The sequence below is a fragment of the Callospermophilus lateralis genome, chromosome 16, assembly GCF_048772815.1.
Source record: "Callospermophilus lateralis isolate mCalLat2 chromosome 16, mCalLat2.hap1, whole genome shotgun sequence".
NCBI lineage: Eukaryota > Metazoa > Chordata > Mammalia > Rodentia > Sciuridae > Callospermophilus > Callospermophilus lateralis.
In genome coordinates this window covers 82280242-82304182 of record NC_135320.1, presented here as the reverse complement: position 1 = coordinate 82304182, position 23941 = coordinate 82280242, and the positions used below count along the sequence as shown (strand labels likewise).

Genomic DNA, 23941 nt, shown 5'->3' with positions numbered 1-23941 from the left:
TTTTAGCATTATCCAAATTTACTACAATAAACATTTTGTTTTTAAAATTAGAAAAAAATAAATAAAATAAAAATCTCCATTAAAATTTTCAATGTCCTGGGGAATTCTTTGAAGAAAAAACTTAATTCTATTTTCACTTAATAAAGTCACAAATAATCATATAAGCTAAGTGATCATTTACAGAAGCAGCTCCAATTGCCCTTGAACATAAAAAGGTGGCTCTGAGCTCCAGGGGAATTGCACAAAGCACATCTTCCCAGTTTTGTGGAGACAGTCATCTAATTCCCCTTATTCTGGAAACTAGCAAATTTTAAACCCATAAAGTTTATTCTAAAATATTTCAATAAAAAGTATTATCACTGCAGACTTATCACATGCAATAACAGAGAAAATGAGGCACAGTACTGCAGCAGATCAGGTACCCCCACCTAGAAGACCCTGGCCATAATTAAGCTTCTCCCCTCATCAGGAAGATTTTTACAAAGAGTATCAGCAGGATGTCTGCAGAGAGAATTGTAGTTTGAATCTTCCTCTTGCTTGTAAATGCCAGGTTTACACGCAAAAGGTGTGACAGAGTTAAGAATTTACAGTCAAGCTTGTTGTGCAAAAAGATATTATCTCTGCTTTCTTGGTAAAAACTTAAAAGACCACTGTCTGTCCTAAAATGCACTTTCTGGGAACTCAAAGAAAAATAATCATTTTTATATAAACCTCCAAGCCCTTCCTCCCACTGGGTATAAAGTTCAAGCTCCGCCTTCAGAGAATTTTAGGTGACAGCCCTTTCAGGATCTCCTACAGTCCATAAACCTGCTTCCTGAAAATTCCTTGGGTGTCCAGCCTCTTCTGTCCTACTTCAGTACCATGCAGAGATTATGAACAGGCTCTGTTAGATGGATCTGGATTTGGGCACCACACTTAATAACTGGATGTGTTACCTGTGAATGCCTAACTTAAATGGTTGGTGAGAAACAACAGGTAGCACCATGCCTTGCACATTGCATATACACAATAAAACATATGTCCTATTTTTTTTATCCATTTAAAAATTTAAGTGGGGAATTCAATATATTTCAAAAGAGACGGAGAGGCAGGAGCAATGCAGTTTCTCACCCTAAGTACTATTAAAATTCTGGGCCCAATAAAACCTTTGCTATAGGAACTATCCTGGGCACCACTGGATGTTCAGTAGCATCCCTCACTTCCTAAATACCACCAGCATTCCAACCTATACTATATAAATTAAAAATGTTTTCAGTACTTGACAAATATCCATGGAGGGAAGAGAGAGAAGAGAACTGTCCTGGATGAGAACCACTGTTTTGGTGTAGTGAGTGGTTTCAATGACTGGTCTCTGTGGACAACTGTCAACATTTATACAAAATGGTCAAGATTAGCAATGAGGCTTAAAAAAAAAAATGAGATGTGTCAACCAAATACAAGAGGAGGAAAGAAAGAAAAGTAATCTATGATTTCCTTAAGTCTTAATCCACAAAAATGACTGAATAATTATACCATAAAGAAGAAAAGCTTTGTAAGAATGCCTAGGATTGAACTGCCACATTAAATACAGCACTACTTTCCTGGGTCTTTGGAATTATTTAGCTGCAACTTCTTATATATAAAATGCTAATATTTTTAAGCTTCAGGGGTTTTATAAAAATTAATGACACAATATATGTAAGTACCTACAGCACACACTATTTTATTTTTCCAAAAAGCTTAAGTCAAAGTTGCATAGTATCAACATTTATAATCATTGTATACTATTATTTTAAAACAAAAATTGTTTCTTTACAATGTTGGAAACAGACATGTTTCAGATTTCAGAGTTTTTCTCATTTTGGAATATCTGCATAGACTTTCAGCACCAGCTGAGCATCATTAATCTGAAAATTTAGTTACAGTGCTCAAAAAGTTGGATTTTGGAGCATTTGCCATTTCAGATTAGGGATTTTCAACTTATATTATTATACAGTGGTACTAACATTACTTAACCTTTTTCTTTCCTGAATTGTGTACATACAGGTATACTGTGTTCTTTCCTGTATTTGTAAAAGTTTATAATAAAAAATGAGTAAAAATAAGAAGTACCCAACATAGGAGATCCTAAATTAATAATATCTTTGTTGGGCCCGGGCCCGTGAGCTGGAAAGCAGCCTATGTTGTTTATGTGAGGGGCTCTTAGGGCTTGGCACACTGAGTCTGGGATATTTGTAGTTTGGAACACTGACCATTACTAACCCCATCACCATGGTAACCTGGTTAGCCACAGGTGCACAGCATATTCCATTCCTTTTGCTTCTGATCTATTGGCCCATTGGTTGCCACTCATAAGGGTCTTGCTAGTTCACTGGATTATTACAGACCTCAGCTGAATTTTCCCAGTAATAGACTATACATAAAAGGCTTGCCTATGCAATAATAAAGTGGATCAAGTTCTCTGAAACTGGTTTCAGAAGGTCTCTTTTTGACTCTCGCTACACCCTCCTCAGGTGTTCGGTGGGCTTCAGCTGGACCAAGAGAGCCCACAGATACCTATTACTGTCTTACTGAGCTGGCATCAGCACCAAAAGGTAAATGTCAACAATAAAATGTACAAATATAATATAAAAATATCAAATACTAAATTAAAAATATTAACTGATAAAATATGGCACTCAGCACTACTACAAAGTGAAAATTAGGCTTTCAGGGAATATTAGATAAATAATGTTGATCAAGAAAATATTGTGTTTGATTTAACGCAATTCACTTAAAAGTAGGTAACCTGGGATTTTGTCTTTTGTCCAAATAACTCATTAAAATAGTTCTAATAGCTCTGCTGGCTGCAAGTAAAGAAACTTCTGGGAATGCATGCTAAATCCTTTCCCCAGCTATTACACCATTTCCCCTAAACTTTCCCATTCTAATTATGAAGGAAACAGATACAGACTTCAGTAGCTCTCTTGCCTAAAACTAAGCCAATCACATAACTAACTGCATCTGGAAATATGCAATATCATACTAAGGGTTTCTGAATAAGAATTTCATTTGTATACTTCTACTTTTTTAACCATCTACTCTTAACAGTAATAATAATTATCAATGCTAGCCACTGTTCTAAGAACTTCATATATATTAACTCAGACCACACAATCATCTCATAGAATTGGAATTATTATTATTATCCTTATATTACAGATGAAAATCTAAGGCAAGTAGAGGTTAAATAACTTGCCAAAGATAAATGGGTAGAGTTTTACAGCCATAATTCAAACCAAGGCAAGTGGACTCTGGAATCCATGCTGGCAGTCATCACTTATACTTCCTCTCCCTGTGTCAGAAAATAATTATGCATAAACAATAGCAGGTGACATATCATTTGACTAGCTGTTGATAAAAAAAATGCATAAGAACATACTATATAACACATACATATTGTATAACATACAGTCCTCAGAAGAACAGAAGGTTATACAATGAGACTGAAGACAAGATATATAAGGTATCTCAGGTATGTAAGATAAAGACAATAAACAGTTAATCACTGTATTTTATTTTCCTTTTCCTTTCCAACAAACTATGTATGATTCAGGACAGAAAAAAAAAATGAGCATGGCAAGGAGAACTAGTTCTAAAGCAGTCTAAAGAAGGAATGAAGATAGAAATGAAGATAGAAACCCTGACTTTCATGGAAAAATGATGGAGAAAGAACAGAAAGAATAGTAATGGGACAGCTGAATAGCCATAGGCCAAATGTGGATGAAAATGAACCCCTAACCCATATCATATAAAAACAGCAACTCAAAATAGATAACAGACCTAAACTATAAAACTCTTACAAGTAACCAGAGAAGTAAAACTTTGTGACCTTGGATTAGGCAATGGTTTCTTGAATGTGAGACTAAGGACACAAAAGAAGTGATAAAAGAAAATTGGACAAATTAGACTTTATTAATTAAATACTTTAGTGAATAAAAGCACACGAACAAGAAAAATAGAAAGATGAATCAGAGAATTTAAGAAAATATTTGTAAATCATATATCTGATAAAGGACTTGTATTAAGAATATTTAAAGAACTTTTATAATTTAATAATAAAAAGGCACTCCAATTAAAAAGTAAACAAATGATTTAAACAGACATTTGTCCAAAGAATACAAAGCCAATGAGTACATGAAAAAAAATATTTAACATCATTAGTCATTAAGGAAATGAAAATCAAAACTACAAATATACCCCTTCAGACCCTCTAGGATGGTTATAATCAAAATGACAAACAATAACAGGTATTGGTAAGGATGTGAAGAATTTAGAACACTCATATGTTGCTGATGGTAATATAAAATGATGCAGCTCTTTGGAAAACAAACAGCTAACCTTAAAACCTAGCAATTACACTGCTAAATATAAACCCAACAGAATGAAAAAGCTATGTCCACAAACTTGTACACAAATGTTCATAACAGTCAAAAAAGTCCAAACAATCCTAAACTAATGAATGGGGTATATAAAAGTATAGTATATCTATAAATCGGACTGAGATGTCATAAATAGGAATGGAGTGCTGATGTATGCCAATACCCAGATGACCCTTCAAAACATTATGCTAAGTGAAAGAAGAAAAAAAATTCCATTTATTTGAAATATTGCAAGTAGAAAAATCCACAGAGAGTAAAGTAGATTAGTGGTTTCCAGGGGTTGGGAATGGAGGGCATGAAGGGGTGGTCAATGTACAACTCTCTAAACATAAAAAGACACTCAAAGCATACTTTGTAAGGGTGAACGCTATAAAGCTGCTATTTTGACAAAGCTTGAAATTCAAAGGAAGAACAAGACACAAAGTTACTTCTATAATAGATAACCCAGGGAAGGTAAAATGACAGTTATCAATTCATTTATGGTCAGGTATTTCATCATGAATGGTGGGTATCACAGATTTTACCAAGAGTGATAGAAAACACTAGAGAAAAAGTGTTCTAATCTTATCTTCATCTACACTAGCTATCCAAATGCCCTGTCCAAGGAGTTGACCTTTCTCAGGCAAACACTCTTTAAAAGGATATAAATTTGAGATATACTAACTGAACTTAAAATTTAACAAGAGAATAGTTTTACTCACAGAATTTGTTCCAAGAACTTGAAGCTTTGGTTCCCCTGATTCCAGCAGTTTTGCCACCATATGAAGAAAGCTTTCTACGAAGGGCTTGATGCTTTGAGAATGGCAGGCCATAAGAAGTTGGTCCAGGGCCTCCATAGCAATTAGCACATACCTAAATGCAAAGAAAAACAATGTCAAAATGTTTCCAGCTCTCTTAATTCTCCTAAAGGCTCTTCTCATTGAAATGATTCAAATATATTTATTTAAAACAACACAGAAAGACAAATTCAGCAGCTTCTAAGTGAAATGTTAATTCTCACACAACACTTATGATCTTAGTAGATTATAAAATAATCTTAGTGTTGAAGAATACAAAAACTATATGGTACTACTCCCATCTTCTCCTCCTCCTAAAACAACTCTTTCAGAGTAAATCTCTCATATTACCTTTGTGTAATTTTTCTTTGTAAACATGGACATTTTCCAGATTTTTTAACTGTATTTATTTGTATATGACCCCAAAATAGTAAAGCAATGTGTCTAAATTTCCAGTATGACCTACCTATATTTATGAGTAGATAAAACAATACTGGAAACAAAAGAATAATATAAGGAAATGTCTCATAAATTTTATTTTACAATTCCACAGATTTTAAATCTTGCAAGTGCCCTAAATTTAGTTTTCAGACAACTTTCCTCTAACAATCAACTATGAGACTACCTGTGCCATGACCACTGTTGTATATGCTAATAATGTGCAAGTCAGAAACAGAATATTCTTAAGAAAATAAGATCATAAAATGACAATATTTAAAAACATTCCTATTTCGAAATTGCAAAGTTATTACTGTTCAAGCATAGAGAATGGGTTAAAATGCTAGACCTTAATTTATAGGCAGCAATATATCCATACCAGTTCCAAATCAGCATGCTTATTACATTTTCTTAATCTTGGTATCTAAGCCTAACATGATATTGGTTTACCCCTCAGAGAGGTAAAACTGAAGCTGTACCCAAACCAGTTGTTAACAGGATCTGTTGTTTTCAAATTAGAGACAGATTTTCAGACACACACTACAGACCAAGTAAGTAGATTTCTACTATTTGGTATTTTCAAAAATTAATAGATGCTGAAGCTAATGCCAACTCTGTTAAATAACCTGACCAGGTTCCTAAGATCTCACCACCAGAAAATATAAGCTAGAGTATCTACATGGGTTTTATATATTTCCTTTATAATAATACTGTTTTATCTTACAAACATGATCTTTGTCTGATCAGATGGCACAATAATTTATAGAATAATTTAGCCAAGGAAGAATTTTCTAAAGATGCTATATTAGTTTCCTTACCCAGAACGATGTCTGACAACATCCCTGCTCAGCCTTTCTGCCAGGTAAGAACCTATTCGATCCAGTTTCTCTGGAGCAGATACTGCATAAAAGGTCAATTTTTCCATATCAGCTTTAACAAGGCCATCCTAAAAATAATGACAAGTATCCAGATTATTTATCTTTTCATACTTATTTTTTGTTTGTTTCTTATACTTTTAAGTGTTGCCTGTTTCACATTTTTCCTTTCTGGACTAGGAATTAATTCACATTTAAGCTGAACCTTTCCAGGTGTAATGTTCTCAGTTCTAACAATATTTACTATTCTAGATACATGTAACTTTCAAAAAATTAAAGAAACACCCCACTTAGGCAAAGAATTTAAATAGCCCTTCCAAAACAATGAATTAGACTCTTAACACTTTATAGAGCAATTAACTCAGTATATAGGGAATGAAATGTATTTTATTAAAAAAGATTTCAAACAAAACTTGCTTGATTTAATGTTAAATTATTAAGCCTACACTCCTTTACACATACAACAGTGACCATATGCTTTCATTTAATGAGTCAGAACCTGCTTATATCATTATAAAGTTTTGTTGTAATTAATAAGAGAAAATATTTGGAACTATATTAATCTATGCTTAATTGATGTATTAAAAAAAACTAACATCAACAGCCACAGGATCCTTATACAAGATTATAAAATATCATTCCTTTCCATCCTCTAAAGATGACATGCAGTAGATCTAATGATTCTCCCCCACTCTCATACAACCTCGAGTAAATCACCATACCCAAATTTCTTGGCCAGAAATCATCATTCAACTGACTGCTACTTAGGAAAATTGGAGGAGGAAAAGGATACAAGAAAATTATGCTAGATGATGAATCGACAAATACAAATTTTGTAAAAGTGTTTTTTCAACTTCAATTGGCCCCTCATTCTCTGGGAATTTTGCTCCTTCCCTAATGGCAGCACTCTCTCCTAGTGTGCACTTGCTCCACTCTGCAATGGAATCAGAGAGTTTGCAGCTCTTGTGTATGTCTTCTTTCCCTTGGCCACTTCAACCTAGGGACCCTTCTCTAGTTCACTGAGAGTTCAACCTTCAGGTCTCAACTTCCTCTAAAGACCCTTCAAGGGGTCAGATATTCCTACTATATGTTCTTTCAGTTCACAGCACTAAGAGAACACACAGCAGTACAATCATACTTCTTTTCACTCATCAAACAAATACTAATTTAGTACCAAGTATGTGCCAGGCACTGAGATAGACCCTAGAGAAGCCACAGTCAGCAAAGAAATGTATTAATTCACTTAGTCTTTAAGAGAACTTTATGATAGGTACTATTTATTATTTTCATTACACATGAGAAACTTGCCCAATATCAAATGGCTAGTAATTATGGGAAATTGCTTCTTGTCCCTGCTAACTGCCATGTGTGTGTGAAATTCATAAAAATCTTGCCTCTTCTTTAACCTACTTTACAGATTGTTATTTGAATACTTGGCAAAACAAAGATTCTTTCTGTAACCACCTTCTAGTTTATTGGTCATCACTCCAAATGTTCAAAACTTATACATGTCTACAAGTTAAAGTGGGTCAAGCAGACAAGCCTTGTCTGCCCTTCATATTCCGCCATACTCTGTTCTCTACCCTGCCTTTAGTAACTGCATATCCTGGACTTCTCAAGGAAATAATGATTTGAATATTCAATCTATTAACTAATACATGTTAAATTTCAAATCGGAAACCATGGTCAACACTATTTCTATAATTAAGATACGGGAACATTCATTTTAAGTCTAAAGGATCAACTTGCTCTTGACCTCAAATATATCTCCTGCTTTCTAATGCTGTTTCTCTTTGCCCTCAAATGCAATGAAGTGGCTATTTTTCTCTACCTCTCCAGATGTACTACATCCTTAAAGCTCAGAAAATCTCATTTCCTCTGAGAACACTTCCCAGAGATACCAACCCACAGTGGTATCCCCTTGATTTAGAGGCCAAAATGTTACCCCCTGATTTACTTAATATTTTACTTACTGATTTATACACTGTGATTTACTATCTTATATGCTTTTGTTTTATGTCAATGTATGAAAAGCTCCACAATGGCCTGTCTTAGGGATATGAATATGCCACAAATTATCCAGGATCTCTGACATCCAATAGTATTTATGAATAATCTCCTCCATACAGTTGAATATTCAAACAGTTTTGATTAAAAATAACATATATCAACATTAAAGTTAAAATGTCCAAAAGGTTTCCATATACTTGGCTACATTTTAAAATAAAGCAAATTCTGGAAATCAAACTCAAATATTGTAACATTTTGTGACTATATTTTTTAAAAATGAGACCAAAGGAGTCTTAGAAAGTGTGTAAGGTAGTGTCAAACAAAATTACCCACACCCATTTGCTTTGAAACTAGTAACTGTCTCATGCATGAGCCCAATGTGAGCAGAAAATCATGTCTGTGTGCATAGTTGTATCCTGAGCACAAACTAAAAATCATCTGACACTGCTTCATAAATTTTTGATTGTTACTTAAACAATATATAGATTACCAAACAACCACCTCTCATCCCAGATTTGTGCCTAATCTATGAAAATAATTGAGAACTAGACAATCAATCATTGGTAAACTTAAAATTAAAAAAAAAAGAAAAAAAGAAAAAGTATAAAAGAAAGTAGTATACTCGACAAGATGTAGGGATAAAAGTAGAGAAATCAAAGTAGGGAAACCTTAAGGAGATCAGCAGGGGGCAGAAGGGGTCAGCAAAGAGAAGGATCAGTAGATGTAGTTCAAATTACTTTTGGATCTTCAGGAAAGATGTTATCCACCAGGCGCTTGTAGCGAGGACGCAAAGCAGAACAGCAGCAACACACTCCTGTTCAAAAAAAAAAAAAAGTTATAGAAATTAATATTGTAAACTGGCTCAGAAATTCATTTCTGAATATTAGTGATCTAGGATTTAAAATACAAAGAAAAAGTTCAAACTGTCACAAATAGAAAAGGCATGCAAATTCAATTAAGTTGCTATGTAAGAAAATTAAATTTCTTTTCCCTTTCCCAAAGACATGTGGCTATTAAGAATTTGCACTAAGATTCTACCCCAAATCAAAATCATCCTATTAGGCAAATGTATGACCTGTATTTGTCCTCCCCCCATATCTCCTTTCTGAGCTCCTCTCCCACTACTCTCTGAACACATCCCCACCTGTGTATACCAATCCACTCTACTCCAGTCACAATGGTCGCTCTCCTGATCCTAGGTACCCTCCTTGGATCTCTGATGTTACTGTTTCCTCTGCCTAGAACATGTCAAAAGATCTTATCAGACTGTCACTTTCTTTGATTATTCATTTAAATCTCTGACCATCCTTACCTTGCTCTGGTTTTCCATTGCACTTAACACCCTACATATTAAATAATTTTCCTACTATGTTTATTGGTTAGGAACTGCTTTCCCTCACCGGGAAATAGCTCGGGTGAAGGCAAGGATAATTGTTTTGCTCACACATGAATCCCAAAAATTCAGAATAACACAGGGCACACAGTAGGCACCCAAATATTTGTGGAATGAGTGCATGCACACATGAATGAATCTGTACTGTCCCTACTTCAACAATGCCTTTCTTACTGCTCTTTTCTACTTTTTTTTTCAATTAATTTTTATTGTTGGTTGTTCAAAACATTACATAGTTCTTGATATATCATATTTCACACTTTGATTCAAGTGGGATATGAACTCCCATTTTTACCCCGTATACAGATTGCAGAATCACATCAGTTGCACATCCATTGATTTACATATTGTCATACTAGTGTCTGTTGTATTCTGCTGCCTTTCCTATCCTCTACTATCCCCCCTCCCCCCCTCTACTTTTACAATGTAGCTCTGATTTAGCTTACTTGCAATTTCTTATGTAACTTCCTAACATGTCCTCCAGCCTCCTCCTATAGCTACCACATAGAGAGGTTATTTACAGCCCAACTCTAGCAATATGATTATAGTGAACCTCCAACAACTCACTGATACTGACTATGTAGAAATGTCCTAACATAACATCCTTCAAAACTTATAATTTCTTATTACTAATCACTCTTTATACTTCATAAAATTAATATATTCCAAAATAGCTTAATTTTAAATGAACATATTTTATTCTGTAAAAACACGTAAGAGTGTATTCTTATGACTAAAATTTTAAAAAGACTAAAGGATTTGAAACACATGACAAAAGACAAATGTTTAATTTATAAACTTTTATAGAAATATGACCAACAAATAAATAGAAAAAGACATGATCCAGAAAACCTGGATCTAGTCCAATTTTTTCTCTTAAATTGCTACATGGCTTGGGGAAGGCATAACAAGAGCGATAAGTGGGCCTATAATCTCAACAAGTTAGGAGGCTAAAGTAGGATGATTTCAAGTACAAGACCAGCTTCAGCAACTAAGCAAGGCCCTAAGCAACTTGGCAAGATGTCTCAAAATAAAAAATAAAAAGACCTGGAGATGTGGCTCAGTGGTTAAGCATCCCTGGGTTCTCATGATTTATGAAACTAGTATGTGTAAGTAAGCATACTTAGGCTCTATATGCTGATATTTGTAAAATGCTATATATTGTTCAGGATATTTTTCACTAGAAGACAAAATATTCTAAAGAATTCAAATATTTCAAAGAGTTATCTTTTCAGATTATTAACATCAGAATACGAGAATCCTTTTTAGTTTCAAAAGCAAAACAGAGGTTTGGTTATGGCGGGGAGCGGGGATAACAGCCAAAGTAGCAAAATCACCTTTCTGTATCTACTACACCTAATAAAAACTACATCAGATAAATATTAATACTGGCATTAAAATTAATTAAAATCCATTATGTACTGAACAGCTCTCATAGTTCTAAGGTATCACAATAATATGGTAAGATTCAAGTAAATACTTTGCTAACAGTAATGCAAGGTCAAATATAGTAAATTCAAATTGTTCTCATGACAAAGAATCAGGGCTTTGGGACTAAAACTGCAAATTTTCTTAAGAATGGCAAATTGTTATTTTCAGTGAGAAGATTCTTAAAAAGCTATTAAGATTCACTTACACTGACACATTCTACTATCATACACTACATTTAGCTTAAAGGAGCTTAAAAAATAAAAGTGAACTTGAAATACAAACAATATCCTCAGTTCCCACTTCCAAGAAGCTTAGGTCTACTGAGGAAGTCAGATGAGCAAAAGGCAAAATGTCAACAGGCAGTCTTGAGCTAAAGAACAACAACCTTGGATTCATATCTGAGGTGAGTCTAAGGCCTCTCACTGTCCAGCTCAGCAGGCAGCTCCCATTCTCTTACTACTCCTAAGTTTCCTCATCAATGTAATAATGCCTTCTCCAGAATAATTGCAAAAAAATTATAAAATTGTACTTAAGGCTCTCATTAAGCATTCAACAAAATGGCAGGCATTACCAGTAGTGAAGTAAAAGTACTATTACAACCAGGGTAAACAGAAGGAGATGGAGGGAGCCTTTAGATTGTATTCCCAACAAGGTGAAAATCTTTGCTGAAAATTAATGATTTCAAACTTACAACAAATTTCATATATAGTTCATGAAAAACCTTTAAGCATCATTACCAGTAGGAGTAACTGCTATATTCTTATCACCACTTGTTCAGCACTATACCAAGGACTTTACAACATCACTCATTTACTCCTAGAATATCTCTCTAAGGTGGTTTGTTTCAATGCCACTTAATGATTGAGGAAACAGGCGGATTTGCTCAATAACACACAAATGTTAAGGATCCAAGGAACTGCAATTCCATCCCAGATCTGATGACTGCAGAGGGCAATTGCCACACTAAATTGAAGTAGCACAAAAGTTTTTTTTTTTTTTTTTTTTTTTTTTTTACATTACATGACCAATAAATCTGATTGCAAGAATGTGTGGACCTAATAGATGAGAACTGCACTTTCCATATAGGGAAATGAATGATCACAGAGCTTCTCAAGAAAGCCCAAAACCAAACAAAAACACCTCTTGTCCACTAACTATAAATACAAAGCTACCCACCATAAAGAGGAAATGGGAAATTAGGTTAAAGTACTCAATTTATAGGATGGGGTTGTGGCTAAGTGGTAGAGTACTTGTCTAGCATGTATGAGGCCCTGGGTTCGATCCTCAGCACCACATAAAAATAAATAAATAAAATAAAGATATTATATTGAACTACAACTAAAAAATAAATATAACAAAAGCACTCAATTTACTCAGGACTTTATAAATTATATCAAAGATAATAAGGTTAAAATCACTATATCTGAAATAATCATAAAAAGAATTACTCTATAAACAAGAGAATACTGTACTTATAAACATTATAAGAATATGTAAAATAAAATTATTGGACCTACTCAGGTATAAAAGTGGCGCTGACTCTCCTGGTGAAGTGAATTCATAAGGTTTTTCAAGTTCAGCAGCAGGTACCTGAACATAGTCCTTCATGCTGTGTGAGACTATTTTCTAGTTGATCTCCTGCTTCTATATCCTTTTACCTACTGTTCAGGAAGCGTCTAGTTCACTTTACTTCTAATTAATTAGCAGAGGACACTAAAGTACCGTAGCTTCTTATCTAACTTGTTGACATCAAATATGAAGCTATCATGAACTTGATGATATCTGTATCAAATTCTGCTAGCAAGGCCAATTAGCTTAAGTAAGACACTATTAAAGTACTAATATTGCTAGTTTTAGAAAAGTAAGTTTTCGTATCATTTAAAGGTCAGCCTACTTATACTTTTCTTCTTTAGAGCAGTCCTTATTCCTTCTCATCCTAAGACCTTTTCCAATAAATTCACTTTGCATCCTAATACTGTCCTGTTTTTCAATATCTTCCCGATTTTTCTCTTCCAGAGGAAAAAAGAAAATAAGAAAGCCTCAAGCAGTTAACAAGTCTAAGCAATGTAAATTTTCCTTTAAATTTAATTTTAGCATATAAAAAGAGAAAGCAATTATTCTTTTCCCACAGCATGTGGAATATGAACCCCTGGCTAAGATATATCAGGAGAAGAGGCAGGAAGGCTTACGCAGGATGACTACAGTGGGTAAACAGAACTTGGGCACAGATGAAAAGGGAAATTATGACCAAAAAAAGTGGCAGGCTGCATATTCTAGTAGTATAACAGGTTCAGGAGCAATATGACTTAATAAGAGAAAAGGAAAATCCCATTGCTTAAATGCTACCATGCTACTGGGTACCTAGGATAAAGCTATGCTCCAAAACAAAAATGCTGTTGGCAGCACTATCACTGGAGTTGAAGCATGCTCAGATTCTATTTTGGAAACCGACTATATAACTTTGGTTAGGTTTGTTTCATTTCTAAAAGAAGAAAACAAACAGCATCCATACCTTCTATGTAGCAATTATATTATCTTATTTAATTTTTACATGTAATACAGTGGAAATTCAGTGACATAGAAGTCATCAAATTTCATACTTTTAAATGGGAATGGATTACTGGATTTTGGTTCTTTATGTCTTCACCATATATTTCCATTATTGCACCTATAACCATTTATTGCATTTATTCATATGCTTGTTTGTATCACCATAGTAAGTCCCTCAGATGCAAAGCCCACATACTTTAAATGCTGTTGTGCATGTCTGGTATCTACCAGAGATTCACAAAACTGTTCCTTTCCTTAAACAAACACACAAAGTTCACAGATCCATAAAATGAATTTAATGTTTATAGCTATGTGCTACAAAAGCCAAATAACTATAAAGCTCATCACTGATTATGAAGCACTCAATAAATGCCAGAACAATATAATTTCTTGAGCAAATAGATGACAATGTCAACTGAATCATGTTTAACAATTCATGTTTTATTTTTAGACCTAGTAGAGGCCTCCTGCAACCAAATGAAAAGACACAGACCTTTGTACAGGAAGACTTTTAAAATTCATAACTTCAAGAATTGTATTTCTGTTGTGTCCAAAAACTTTCAAAGTGTATGTCTCTCATATTCCCTTCAAGGTTAAAATTTAAAGTCAAGTCACTTAGTGTCAGAACAAGACATTCACTTCAGACAATCAAAAACACTTAGCAATAAAACAGCTCTATTCACATATTCCCTTTCCAAACACTAGGACATTTTACACACACACACACACACACACACACACACAAAGAGCCTATGACATGGGTATTCTTTCTATACCAACAATTGTTAAGAACACTGCCAAAAACTATGGGAATCAAAATGGCAACTAATACTTGACACAGGTTTAAAAATTAAGTTATAAAACAAAATTTGGAAATTTGGGGAAAAGAGATTTCCAAAGTCAAATGATCACACCACCAAAGAAGAACATACAGAACTCAAGTGAAGAGCGACTTTGCTAGGAACAAGGACATAGAGTAGAATGCTCAGGGATCCTCTGAAAAACAAGCAGAACAGGATTACAAGTACAAAGCTGGTACAGGAAAGTAGGAGCATTGTGAACTGGAACAATGTGAGCATCACCAAGAAGGATGGCCCACAGAAAAATAAAAACACATACCTAGGGACCCAGAGCATTGAAAGAAACAAGGGAGGTGTTCCAGAGGAAGTATGAGAAAAGTATGGTGACTTAAAAGATATGGAGTCAAAGGAAAGGGAAGAAAATAGACTCTTCAGGAAAGTGCTCCTTTTAAAAGGATTTTAATCCATTAGAGGAGTATTTTATTACATGATTCCTTCCACACTTAATATACACCCTCTCTCCTTTCATTCTCAATTTCACTACTTCTTTTTTTTTAACTCCCAGACACATAAACCTATGGAAAAGAGGACAACAAAGCAATAAATGGAATTAAAACTCCAATTCTGTTTAGAGGATGGCCTTCCTCTTGCTCTGCAATACTTCGCTCTACACTAGATATAACAAACAATACTCTGTACATTTCCCCAAACTATCCTGAGATACTATCTGTATTTTTTTTTTAAAAAAAAAAGCTTTTTAAGAGTCAACTTATGATTCATCTATATTCAGATATTTTTCCTAGCACTGAATTTTTAATAAGAAAGTATTAGATACTAGATACCTCCTACTTAAAAGGAGTCAACTTACTGATTTATACCTAGTTTTAACATTACTGTGTACCATCATGCTTATCTGAAAAATTTTAAACATTGCTCAATAGAGTTACTCAAAGACAAGAGCAATAAAATACAGGATAATTCTGGCTTTTAGAGGTAATATTCTGAAAAATTTCATTTGAAAAACTTTCTGCAATTATCATTTGGAAAAAACTTGATACAGACATTAAAACTGTAAAATATAATTCCTATTCACTTCAGCTGATGCTGGCTTAGTCCACACACAAATGAGAAGCAATCCAGTGAATGACACAGAAACCAGATCCGTAACCAGGAAAGAAAAGCACTCCAACCCAGCACCACAGTACGCTGCACGTAGTCCATTCTATTTCTAAGACCATATCCTTTGACAATGCACATCACAGACCATCTTTAAATGTGCTCAGGAAGCAGAGTCTTGGCAAGGAGAGTACACCACTCCTGTGTCCCCATCTCTGAAGGTAAGTAACCAGATGATGCAGAATTAAATGCCAAATGTTTTCTTTGATATAAGGAGGCTGATACATAGTGGGAAAGGGAGGGGGGAGCATGGGAGGAATAGATGAACTCTAGGTAGGGCAGAGGGATTGGGAAGAAAAAGGGAAGGGGATGGGGTCAGAAATGATGGTGGAACATGATGATAATTATCCAAAGTACATATATGAAGACACAAATTAGCGTGAATATACTTTGTATGCAATCAGAGATATGAAAAATTGTGTTCTATATGTGTAATAAGAATTGTAATGCATTCCGCTGTCATATATAAATTTTAAAAAGAAAACTGAAATAGCGTGTGATTCCCTTTTTCTAATATATAAAACATTGACTAATGTCCTTTACAGTAATGCCAGTAGTAGAATAATGCCAAAATTACAAGAAGTTTATGTTTTTTGTGTATGTGATTGTTTTTGAAGACAATATGTAAGCAGTGACTTTCCTCTTTAATCCAAACCACTCTAGTGATGTTACTTTTCAGAGGGAGAGGATTGACGACAGAGCTTAGAAAGAGCTTTAGGAATCATGATTTAAAGGGAGAAAAACAGGAAGGCAAGAGACAAGCAAATCAGACTCCACAGAATTTATAACAAAACTTACAAAGTAAAATACTAAACACCAACCAGCATGTTTTTAAGAATCCTACTAAAATTAACAAAAATACTGACAAAAATTTTTAAAAATATTGTTTTAAATCCCTTAATCTTTAAAAGGATATATAACATCCACTTAGGGAAAGTCGGCAAACTCCAGCCATCTCTGGAGTATATTTCAATAAATTGATATCTTCAGCACTTTCTACAGGAATTTAACTTCAACATCTCAGATTTAACCTTGGCAAATATACAAAATAGTAAAGCTATCCAAAAATATAGCAATCTTTTACTTTAAAAATAAACTAGATATTCAACATGTAGTGACAGTTTAATTTGATAGAAAACAAACAACAAACCAACTTACGACTTTTTCCTTAGTTTATTTATAAACTGCATATTTCCTGCAAAAGACTCTTATTAAATAACCTAAACAAATTATCATCTATCACTACAAAATGATGTTATATGTCTTTTGAAAACTATTTTTGTTATATGGATGAGTGGATATAAGTTAATGGTCCAATAATTTTCAACCATTACAAATCCATTTTAAAAGAACAACATTTCTTGAGACAGCCAAAAGCTTCTAGTTCAAATATACAACTAAATTCAAAATCACAATACAAATCATAAAAATTCTTATCAAAAAATCAAGATTTTTACTCGTGCTACTTATTGGATAGCCAAAATTGAAGGTCTACAAAATATGAGCCATTAATAACACAACAAGAGATGGGGTGTGAAACTCCTGATATGCTCCTATGAACAAGCAAGAAAGGCAAGCAATGAATTTGCAAATGACTGATTTAGATGGTCTCAAGGTCTAAAGGTATTAACATAATCTAGCATCTTGAGAGGAACTGAGGGTGGTATTATTAATTATGGCAGCAGCAGTGGCATAAACTTTGACTCTCCCAGGCAAACCAAGACCTAGATTATTCTACTTACTCTCTTTGAATATTCAGACATTTTAAAAAGCATCTAATTCACTCAAATTTTCACATTTACAACTAAAAAGTGAGGAAAAGCAGCTACAATACAACCAAAGCAGATAAAATAAAGTAAACATATAAACCTGGGAAAGAAAGAAACCTGGTTTTTAAAAACATTTTAAAACAAAATAAAAAACTTTATGCATTTACCTAACTTTAATATTTCTGGTATATACGTAAAATCATAATATGTCAAATAATGCAATAATTTTTATAAGTTAATTACCTGAATATTGGTGATTCAAATGTTCTACAAAATGTCTACTACATTCAAGGTACTAGCTAAGCAAATAGGTAATGTGCAATTAACTCATAAAAGTGATTCCTAAGATTGTAAGAAAAATGAGTGTTAGAGAAAAATGTAAGTATTCCTCTGATAAAAACAAAAGATACAAACAAAATCATCATAAAGGCAAATAACTGCACTAATCCTCAGTCTCTTAGTAGAATTACACAGACCTAACTATGTGGATTTTTCTGTCATATTGCTAACATTAGCACATCTACAAGAAATAATTACCATCACTTCCAACTCCCTAATAAAATCAACATCCTCAAGAGACTACTATTTGTACAGTTTTTATTTATTTTCTTATGTTAAATGTCACCTCTGCAGTCTGTCTCTATACTACCAGGACTCCCAGGGTAGCCTGAAGAATCTCCAGAAACACTTTTAAAAGTACATGTTTTCCTGACCCAACCTGGACCTTCTGAATCAATCCCTGGGGTAGGACACTGGGATACCTATTTCTAAATATCAGCATCACCCTCCTCCCCATGCCACCACCCTTGTGCTCATCTGAGTTTCAGAAGACACTGCTCTAGAGAACTAGAATATTATATAACAATTTAAAGAAGTAAGTCTAAGACTTGCCTTATTATGTACTTCAGGTGTTTGAGACACTCTCCTTACCTAAGTTATGCAACAGATAAAAAGTTATGAAGTATACTGCTCCTATAAGATCATCTTACATTATCACAATAGCTGGATTACATAAAGCACTATACAGGATGCCAGATAAGTAACAGAAGTAATAAATGCAAGGGCCTTTAGAAAATTCTTCACAGGAGATGCTGACATGGTAAAGACCTAACACTGGCAACAATGTATTGGTATTTGTGGCAGACATTTCTAGAATTTCCCCATTACTTTCAAATGCTGCCAGCATTTCTTCCTGGGAAGTAGATTTTTCCAAGCAATTTGTATACAGAAATACTTTGCAGCCTCCTGCTGGAAATAAATCAGGATGGGGTCATAAATGGCCTTTAAAACACTAGACAAGGATTACGGGTAAAGGAAAACCAATTAATATGACCAGACTTTTCACTTTTTTTATTATATAATTGCAAGCAGATTTTTCAAACTTTTCTTTTTCCTAAAATTGCTCTAGAATGCCTTTCTGTATTTCATACTACCATGTCCTTAAAATTACCACAGTTCTTGGGCTTTATTTCCCATGCCATCATTAGAGAAAGAGTTACACTGTTTGGAAGAACTAGTGTCCTTATCTGCCCTACAGAAGACCTTTGCTATAGTATACGCGAGAGGAAGAGTAAATTATTTTCTAGTGAGTCTAACAGGAACTGAGCATGCCCTAAGACAAACTCCAAATCTGCAGCACCTACACAGGGCACAGTACAAAGTAAAAGCTCAATATCTATGTACTGAAGGAATAAACAATGTACTGAAGGAATGAACAAACAAAACAATGCTCAAAGGTTTCTCTTGACAGTTTTATTCTGTGATTCACTCTTCCTGTTTCTATGTGATAAGCACACATGCGGCTGGAAGTCTGCCTCTTTGCGTGACCAATACGGAATTACAGAAGTCTGAGTCAGTGTGAGCACCTTGCAGAATTCTGGGTATTTGTTTTGCTGACCTGGAATGCCCCTTAGATATACTGGTGGAAGATCTAGATTTGTGAGGAAAATACTAGAAAGCTTAGTGATAGGAAAAGGTCAAGATGCATTCTCCAACCCAGCTTTACTAGCAGTAAAGCTATGTTTCAGTTAGCTCCAAACTCAGAGGAGGACTGCTACCATCTAAAAATCAACAAATATAGGTGCCTCAGAAATATACCTGATTGGGGGCTGGGGATGTGGCTCAAGCGGTAGCGCGCTCGCCTGGCATGCGGGCGGTTCGATCCTCAGCACCACATACAAACAAAGATGTTGTGTCTGCCAAATAAAAAAAAAAAAAAAAAGAAAGAAATATACCTGATTGGGAAAAATATGTAGACTAAATCTCATTTATTCTTTTAATATGCATTATGCTCAATGTGTACTCGCACACACCTATATATTCATGTGTAGGAGGGTAAATACAGGCCATAATCCTCTGGCCATTAGTAACTCACAATGGGTGAGAAAAGATAATCACATGCAGAGAGAATTGTAACAACTATGACAGAACAGGTTGCTATGGAACAAGCATAAGAGAGAAAGAATTATTAAAGGAATGATCCACCTCAAAGGAGGAAATGAAACAGAAGACATCTGAAGAAACAGGAAGACAACTATAGAGTGTTTGGGGGAAAAGGGGGAGGTTTTTCAAATCTGGTCCTTTTTTCTGCACAACTATCAATTACATGGATAGGTGATATAGGGGCTTCTAAAAATGCTCCAGGATAAGAAAACAACAGAAAGAAATTAAGAATATTTTTCAATGCAAGTAAACATGAAAACATGATTTTTACAGTGACATAATTTAAAATAACTAGATGAACCAAATATTTGGCCTAAAATAAAAGTGTCAATTTCAGAATGACTAGATTGAAAATTACCTACGATAATGTGGGAAGACTGACTACAGAATTTACAAAATTACAGCTTCTTATTAAAAAAAATGAGCAAGAAGTATCCCTTATAAGAATCCACTAACATTTTATCACTATCTTGGTTTTTAGAAAGGCAAGTTTTCTATCTAAAATACAGAAGTTAAATTATATTTTGCAATTTTTGAAGTAGAAAATGATTGATTAGAATGAGACCAAAGTAAAAGGAAAATTCTACTAAAATAAATAATGAAGGGAAAAAGAATTAAGTGTCCACAGAAACCCACCATTTGGCATTTGCTGCTGAAGATATGGTAAGAGCAGGGTTTCTTCCAAAAGGATGGAGACTGGGTCTTATTCTAATAATAGATACAATAACAGAAATTCCACTTTTGAAGAGTTCTTCCAAGACAATGGAGCATTTTGACCACTTCACCAGTCAACTAATCAAAGCAGGTTTATGATATACCCACTACATGCAAGGTACCATAGTACCTTGCATAAACTACATAAATTTATGTATATGTGCCATGCATAAAATACATAGATAAAATTTTAAGTATTCTAGATATTATATCTTTGCCAAAAGACAATTTTAAGATTTTAATTGCAGAATTATTGTCAGTAATATTTGAGAAACTGATGAACAAGTTCTAAAAGATTGAGAATTCACAGGCTCAAGTGGTTTTGTTTATCTGTTCTTGTTCCCAAGTCGATTCATGCAGCTAGAGCTATTCTTATGTGCTCACTTCTTTTTGTCTTCTGCTGAAATAATAAAAACAAATAAGTCAATTTTCAGTAACAGAGCTAAATGTAAGGTTGCAAATCAGCATCAACACAATCCTTAACAAAACTGGCTAACTGCAGAATAAAATACAGGAGGAAGTGGGACAAGCCATAAAGTGTATTTGTGCTGCTTTCCGTATCAGTTGCTTTCATTTTAGTGTACCTTAAACAATTTTTCTTTTTTTTTGTATCAGTGATTGAACCCAGGGGCGCATGACCACTGAGCCACATCCCCAATCCTTTCTATTTTTTATTTTGTGACACGGTCTCATTAAGTTGCTCTGGGCCTTCCTAAATTGCTGAGGCTGGCTTTGAAGTTGTGATCCTCCCATCTCAGCCTTAAAGCTACTGGGATGACAAGTATACCACCTCACCCAGCAACACATCAGATCTTAAGGTTCCCATATTGAAAAACAATTCTAAGTACTTGTTTTATCTTCTTGCCCAGCCAACACCCCGAAACACAAATGACCAAATTTATTAATGACCTAAAAGAATGCAAGTGTTCATTACATTTATAGATAAGAATCGACAAAAACAATTGGCCTCTCTCAATTTCTACAACTTGCATATAGAACAAGTTGTCTATGGCCTTGCTAAGTTGCTGAGGTTGGCTTTGAACGAGAGATCCTCCTGCCTAAGCTTGCTGAGCAGATCCTCAAAATTTTTGAAGATCTTGCACAAATGGGTAAATTTGGACTTAACTTTGCAATGAATGTGAAGAACACAAAATATCTGAATAGGGTAGAAGCATGATGAAAACAGTACAATTGTGAATCACTGTCTAAGGACCAAAAAGAGTACTTGGTAAAAAAAGATAATAATAATAATCTAAAATAATCTACAATAACTATGAAGGAAAATGCAGAATCAAACAAAGTAAGGTTCAAAGATTTTATTTATTTATTTTTTTAGGTGTAGATGGACACAATATCTTTATTTTATTTATTATTATTATTATTTTTATATGGTGTTGAGGATCGAACCCAATGCTCTGCCACTGAGTTACAACCCCAGCTCTTCAAAGATCTTTTGATTAAAACCTGGTTTAAGTCAACTGTTCCCAAAAGTAATAATTTAAAAGCATTAACTTGGTGGGCTGGAGCTGTGGCTCAAGCGGTAGCGCGCTCGCCTGGCATGTGTGCGGCCCGGGTTCGATCCTCAGCACCACATACAAAGATGTTGTGTCCGCCGAAAAACTAAAAAAAAATATTAAAACATTTTTTTAAAAAATAATAAATAAAAGCATTAACTTAAGTCAACTAAAGAGTAAATTTTAAAAAATATAATCTTATTTTCAGACTTCTATTAAAATAGCTTTAATCAGTTTAATAGATATTATTAATAATATTATTCCTAAGGACAAAAAATTACTGAAGAGGGTATATACAAATGAATACTGTGCTATAAAAAGCTAATAGTCCTACTTTGGTAACAATAACTGTACACTGCTCTTCAGTGTTCATGAGAAACAATTTAATAAGCCAAGAAGAATTGTATGAAACAGCAACACTTTCAGCAAGATACACTAATTACAATAAAGTATCAGAGACTTGGAATGCAAGTTAAAAGTAAAAAATGCTAATCCATGTGCACTAGGTTTTGAATTTTAATTATTCAAAGAAAAAAGAAACTTATTATCAATGCCTAAATTATCAATACCTATTTCCAAGTCTACTCCATGCACATTCCTACTGTCACTGCTTTTTGGTAGGTCAAAGGATACAGCAAAAGTTGGAGAGACAGTTTGGTGCAAAGCAATTCCTCACACTGTACACCAGAAACGAAAGTTAAAATAAGAAGTTCTGTCTCAGTTAGTTAATAACTTATTCCCATTTTTTTTCTCATTTTTTACACAGATACTTCCCTTCAGAAATTAATTTGTTATGTATTTGGCAAGAAAATCTACTTATATTCCTGGTCAACAAAACACTACACTAAAACCAGATGAACCTTTACAGTTCAAATCTATACCCACAATAATGAGCCTTTATTCTTTCCAAGAAGACATGTGAATGGAATGTAGCACATCCAACTTGTTAGAAGTAAAAACAGAAAAATCCTGATATTCCCCTATATGCTACTGAAAAGACTGAAGTTTACATAAGGCAAAATGAACATATTAAAAGGACTGTGAGTATAAAACATTTTTATATCACACATTGAGAATAGACATTATTATTAATATAGTATCCTCAATTAAACCATCTGTAAGATGCTTCGTTCAGAACATACCTACAAAACCCCAAATACTTACTCACTTTTTCATTCTAATGTAATACTCATATTTCAAGTACTTAAATGAAGGTTTGATCTTAGTAAAAGAAAAAGTGACTATACAGACAGAATAAAAGTGGAACAGATAATATGCATTCAAACTGAGATAATATGAATTCCAGTTACAAAAACTTCTGGAGATGAAATCTCTTTTCAAGTTATGAGATAGACAGTCCAACAATTTCAAACAGCTCTTATAAAACTGAACTGGTAAGTCAAGAAACAAACTACTGAAACAGAAGGACAAAGGTGGGGGGCATAATCATATTCCTAGAAAACCAAGGCAAACGGTCAGAACAAGTGGGAGGGTTATGAGTTGTCAGGCTCAAGTACATCAATTTGTGGTAACTGGAGGATTAAAGAGAGAAGTTAAAGTAAAGCTGATTTTTAAAAGCAAAGGACAACTGTAAGGGCTGAGTTGTGTTGCCAAAAAAAAAAAAAAGCTGAAATCCTAGCCCTAGTTCCTCTT

General features: G+C 34.1%; 1 protein-coding gene across 3 annotated transcripts in view; it reads right to left on the bottom strand.

Annotated features, from left to right (window-relative positions):
* The window catches only part of Efr3a (EFR3 homolog A), an 83434-nt gene that overhangs the window by 44562 nt on the left and 14931 nt on the right, over positions 1–23941 (bottom strand). Inside the window, exons 1-4 of one of the 3 annotated variants that reach the window (XM_076835674.2) lie at positions 19716–19737; positions 9237–9313; positions 6433–6560; positions 5102–5252 (exon numbers count right to left, since the gene is read on the bottom strand). In XM_076835674.2, the coding sequence (XP_076691789.1) occupies positions 5102–5252; positions 6433–6539 (258 nt within the window). In that variant the 5' untranslated portion in view covers positions 6540–6560; positions 9237–9313; positions 19716–19737. Of the gene's footprint in view, positions 1–5101; positions 5253–6432; positions 6561–9167; positions 9314–19715; positions 19738–23941 lie in introns of those variants that run through there. The other 2 variants (XM_076835673.2, XM_076835672.2) reach the window with 2 other exon arrangements.